Genomic DNA, 6,000 nt, shown 5'->3' with positions numbered 1-6,000 from the left:
TCCTGTGTGTGTGTCCAGTGTGTGTGTGTGTCCAGTGTGTGTGTGTCCAGTGTGTGTGTGTCCAGTGTGTGTGTGTCCAGTGTGTGTGTGTGTGTCCAGTGTGTGTGTCCAGTGTGTGTCCAGTGTGTGTGTCCAGTGTGTGTGTGTGTGTGTCCAGTGTGTATGTGTGTGTGTTTGTGTGTGTGCACTGCGTGTGTGTACTGTGTGTGTGTGTGTGTGTGTGTGTGTCCAGTGTGTGTGTGTCTAGTTTGTCTGTGTGTGTCCAGTGTGTGTGTGTGTGTCCAGTGTCCAGTGCTTGCATGTGTGTGTGTGTTTGTGTGTACTGTGTGTGTGTTTATGTGTGAGTCCAGTGTGTTTGTCCAGTGTGTGTTTGTGTGTGAATGTTTGTGTGTGTGTGAGTGTTTGTGTGTGTGTGTGTGAGTCCTGTGTGTGTCCAGTGTGTGTGTGTGTGTCCGTGTGTGTGAGTGTTTGTGTGTGTGTACTGTGTGTGTGAGTGTGTACTGTGTGTGTGTGTGTGAGTCCAGCGTGTGTGTGTCCAGTGTGTGTCTGTATGTGTGTGTCCAGTGTGTGTTTGTCCAGTGTGTGTTTGTGTGTGAGTGTTTGTGTGTGTGAGTCCTGTGTGTCCAGTGTGTGTCCAGTGTGTGTGTGTGTCCAGTGTGTGTGTGTCCCCAGTGTGTGAATCCAGTGTGTGAGTCCAGTGTGTGTGTGTTTGTCCAGTCAGCATATAACTTTGTCCAAGTGTTGGTCAGAATGTTTGTCTTAACTAGCCTGATAAGTCCAACATGTCTGATATGAACATTGACATAAACCCTCTACATACTTGAGTTTCTCCAGTCTGCAGTGTGGATCCTCCAGTCCAGCAGAGAGCAGTCTGACTCCTGAGTCTCCTGGGTGATTGTAGCTCAGGTCCAGCTCTCTCAGGTGTGAGGGGTTTGACCTCAGAGCTGAGACCAGAGAAGCACAGCCTTCCTCTGTGACTAGACAGCCTGACAGCCTGCAAAGAGTCAAATCATATTAAAACCACACTGATATTCTTTGGTGGTGAAAATAGTGGCAGTAAAAAAAACATATTCATATATATCAGTGTCCTGAAACCTTCCATATCTATTCATAAATGAATGTTTCATTATTATAAATGACAAATTATCAAAGTATTTCTTGTACAAAAATGTATAATACAAATATTTTAGTAGACTGACCAGACCAGTTTAAAAAGCAGTATCAGTCAGAAGACAGACAGTCAGGAATCAGATTTAGATTGTATTGAGTATACAGTCCACACCATATCTATTTAGACAGTGAGGTATCAGATTTAGATTGTATTGAGTATACAGTCCACACCATATCTATTTAGACAGTGAGGTATCAGATTTAGATTGTATTGAGTATACAGTCCACACCATATCTATTTAGACAGTGAGGAATCAGATGTAGATTGTATTGAGTATACAGTCCACACCATATCTATTTAGACAGTGAGGAATCAGATTTAGATTGTATTGAGTATACAGTCCACACCATATCTATTCTGACAGTGAGGTATCAGATTTAGATTGTGTATTGAGTATACAGTCCACACCATATCTAATACCTCCAGTATTTATGCTGCAGTAGTTTATGTGTCGGGGGGCTAGGGTCAGTTTGTTATATCTGGAGTACTTCTCCTGTCCTATTCGGTGTCCTGTGTGAATCTAAGTGTGCGTTCTCTAATTCTCTCCTTATCTCTTTCGTTCTCTCTCTCGGAGGACCTGAGCCCTAGGACCATGCCCCAGGACTACCTGACATGATGACTCCTTGCTGTCCCCAGTCCACCTGGCCATGCTGCTGCTCCAGTTTAAACTGTTCTGCCTTACTATTATTCGACCATGCTGGTCATTTATGAACATTTGAACATCTTGGCCATGTTCTGTTATAATCTCCACCCGGCACAGCCAGAAGAGGACTGGCCACCCCACATAGCCTGGTTCCTCTCTAGGTTTCTTCCTAGGTTTTGGCCTTTCTAGGGAGTTTTTCCTAGCCACCGTGCTTCTACACCTGCATTGCTTGCTGTTTGGGGTTTTAGGCTGGGTTTCTGTACAGCACTTTGAGATATCAGCTGATGTACGAAGGGCTATATAAATACATTTGATTTGATTTGATAGACAGTGAGGTATCAGATTTAGATTGTATTGAGTATACAGTCTACACCATATCTATTTAGACAGTGAGGTATCAGATTTAGATTGTATTGAGTATACAGTCCACACCATATCTATTTAGACAGTGAGGTATCAGATTTAGATTGTATTGAGTATACAGTCCACACCATATCTATTTTGACAGTTAAGCTGACATTTTAAATGTGTCTCTATTCTCCAACATTTTGGATTTCAGATCAAATGTTTCATATGAGGTGACAGTATATAATGTCACCTTTTATTTGAGGATATTTTAATACATTTCTGTTTCAACATTTAGAAAAATAAAAGCACTTTATGTATCCAGCCCCCTTTTGAAGAAGTCTTAAGTATTCTGACCAATTCACGTATAGTGTATTAAAGTAGTCAAAGGTAATTGGTCCCATATTCATTGAAATTTGGTCGTAAAGTCATTGTTTGCATTTGCAGTGTGTTTTGGTTGTGTTTTTGGTTGTGTTTTGTCCAATAATAAAATGGTGGATGATGAGTGGAGTAACTTTTCTGTCTAAGAGAGTAGATAACATGTTTCTAAACAATAATACATTAATCCTGATGATGTCATGATTAAGAAAAATCATGAAAGAATCATGAATAATAATGAGTGAGAAAGTTACAGAGGCTACAACAAAACATGCTAACCTCTCACCATTACCAATAACAGAGACTACAACAAAACATGCTAACCTCTCACCATTACCAATAACAGAGGCTACAACACAACATGCTAACCTCTCACCATTACCAATAACAGAGGCTACAACAAAACATGCTAACCTCTCACCATTACCAATAACAGAGGCTACAACAAAACATGCTAACCTCTCACCATTACCAATAACAGAGGCTACAACAAAACATACTAACCTCTCAACATTACCAATAACAGAGGCTACAACAAAACATGCTAACCTCTCACCATTACCAATAACAGAGGCTACAACAAAACATGCTAACCTCTCACCATTACCAATAACAGAGGCTACAACAAAACATGCTAACCTCTCACCATTACCAATAACAGAGGCTACAACAAAACATGCTAACCTCTCACCATTACCAATAACAGAGGCTACAACAAAACATGCTAACCTCTCACCATTACCAATAACAGAGGCTACAACAAAACATGCTAACCTCTCACCATTACCAATAACAGAGGCTACAACAAAACATGCTAACCTCTCACCATTACCAATAACAGAGACTACAACAAAACATGCTAACCTCTCACCATTACCAATAACAGAGGCTACAACAAAACATGCTAACCTCTCACCATTACCAATAACAGAGGCTACAACAAAACATGCTAACCTCTCACCATTACCAATAACAGAGACTACAACAACACATGCTAACCTCTCACTATTACCAATAACAGAGGCTACAACAAAACATGCTAACCTCTCACCATTACCAATAACAGAGGCTACAACAAAACATGCTAACCTCTCACCATTACCAATAACAGAGACTACAACAACACATGCTAACCTCTCACTATTACCAATAACAGAGGCTACAACAAAACATGCTAACCTCTCACTATTACCAATAACAGAGGCTACAACAAAACATGCTAACCTCTCACCATTACCAATAACAGAGGCTACAACAAAACATGCTAACCTCTCACCATTACCAATAACAGAGACTACAACAAAACATGCTAACCTCTCACCATTACCAATAACAGAGACTACAACAAAGCATGCTAACCTCTCACCATTACCAATAACAGAGGCTACAACAAAACATGCTAACCTCTCACCATTACCAATAACAGAGACTACAACAACACATGCTAACCTCTCACTATTACCAATAACAGAGGCTACAACAAAACATGCTAACCTCTCACTATTACCAATAACAGAGGCTACAACAAAACATGCTAACCTCTCACCATTACCAATAACAGAGGCTACAACAAAACATGCTAACCTCTCACCATTACCAATAACAGAGACTACAACAAAACATGCTAACCCAGACATGGGCAAACTACGACCCGGCCCATAAACCCGTTAGGCTTTTAATCCGGCCCGCCGAACTTGTCCAAATTATAGTAAAAACCTCCTTTTTTCCCCTTTCCCTGCAATGCCGACGTTTCCCCAATAGATGGCGCACTCAAAACACATTGACCGTTGTTGGAGTGGCGCGTATTTCTCTTTATTTCACTTTAATTTTCACTTCGTTTCACGTCACCATTAAGCCCTTCTGTGAAAATGAGCGGACCAAAGAGAAGGAAAGTGGACAGCGAATGCCGAGTGTTTAATAAGGAGTGGACAACAAAATACTTCTTCACTGAAGTCCGATCAACGGCTGTATGTCTGATATGCCAAGAAGCTGTTGCGGTTTTCAAAGAGTACAATATCAGCCGTCACTTTGCCACGAAGCATGCAAACTATGCTAGCAAGCAGTCAACACAAGAACGGGCGGCTACTGCTCAGAGGTTGGCAGGACAGTGACTCGCCGCGTGGAACTGATTGACGAAGATATAGTCAGCGAGTTAAACAAAAAGGCGGAGTCCTTTAAGTTATATTCACTAGCACTGGATGAAAGTAACGACATAAAAGACACTGCTCAGCTCTAATTTTTATCCGAGGGATTAACGACAGTTTTGAGATAACGGAGGAGCTTTTGAGCATGGAATCACTGAAAGGAAAACGCGAGGAGAGGACTTATATGAACAGGTGTCTGCTGTCATCGAGAGAATGAAGCTACCTTGGAGTAAACTTGCCAATGTCACCACGGATGGATCGCCAAATTTAACTGGAAAAAACATCGGGCTGCTGAAAAGAATCCAGGATAAAGTGAAAGAAGAAAACCCTGACCAGGATGTTATTTTACTTCACTGCATCATTCATCAGGAGTCTCTGTGTAAGTCTGTATTGCAGCTTAATCACGTCGTGGATCCAGTTGTAAAACTTGTTAACTTCATACGAGCAAGGGGACTTAATCATCGTCAGTTCATTACGTTCCTGGAAGAAACTAATGCGGATCACCAGGACCTAATTTACCACTCTCGCGTCCGCTGGTTAAGTTTGGGGAAAGTGTTTCAACGAGTCTGGGAGCTCAAAGACGAGATTCGCTCATTTTTTAATTTAATGGGAAATCCGAAGAATTCCCGAGCTGAGCGACACAAACTGGCTTTGTGACTTTGCGTTTGCTGTGGACATATTTTCACACATGAATGAGCTGAACGTGAAGCTACAGGGGAAAGATCAGTTTGCGCACGACATGTACACAAATGTGAGAGCCTTCAAATCCAAGCTGGTTTTATTCTCCAGGCAAATGTCAAACAAATCTTTCGCACATTTCCCCACACTAGCCGTGCAGAAAGAGGCCGCCCGAAATGCGAAGAAATACTGCAAATCACTGGACGATCTGCACAGAGAATTTTGCCGTCGGTTCTGTGATTTTGAAAAAATTGACAAGTCACTTCAACTGGTGTCCTGTCCCCTGTCACAAGACCCCGAATCAGCACCGCAGGAGCTGCAATTGGAACTGATCGATCTTCAGTCTGACTCCGTCTCAAAGGAGAAGTTCAAGTCTCTTAAACTGAATGACTTTTACGCTTCACTTAACGAGACCGCGTTTCCAAACCTCCGGAGGACTGCGCAGAAGATGCTGGTATTGTTTGGCTTGAGCAGACGTTTAGCGTCATGAAAATCAACAAAGCCCATCACAGATCCAAGTTAACTGACCAACACCTCAGATCTGTCCTGAGAATTGCCACAACAAAACTAACTCCAGACTTTGATGCACTGGCAAAAAGGGAGACCAACAACACTGTTCCCACTGAAATGGTGAGTTTTTC

At 41.9% G+C, this 6,000-nt stretch overlaps 1 protein-coding gene across 1 annotated transcript in view; it reads right to left on the bottom strand.

Annotated features, from left to right (window-relative positions):
- Positions 1-303: 303 nt before the first annotated feature.
- The window catches only part of LOC135570128 (NLR family CARD domain-containing protein 3-like), a 60,021-nt gene continuing 54,324 nt past the window's right edge, over positions 304-6,000 (bottom strand). The window contains 1 exon segment of the mRNA XM_065016200.1: positions 304-994. Coding sequence (XP_064872272.1) covers positions 760-994 — 235 coding nt within the window. The 3' untranslated portion in view covers positions 304-759.

The sequence above is a fragment of the Oncorhynchus nerka genome, unplaced genomic scaffold (genome assembly GCF_034236695.1).
Source record: "Oncorhynchus nerka isolate Pitt River unplaced genomic scaffold, Oner_Uvic_2.0 unplaced_scaffold_1088, whole genome shotgun sequence".
In the NCBI taxonomy this organism is placed as follows: Eukaryota; Metazoa; Chordata; class Actinopteri; order Salmoniformes; family Salmonidae; genus Oncorhynchus; species Oncorhynchus nerka.
This window is presented reverse-complemented; position numbering and strand designations above follow the sequence as displayed.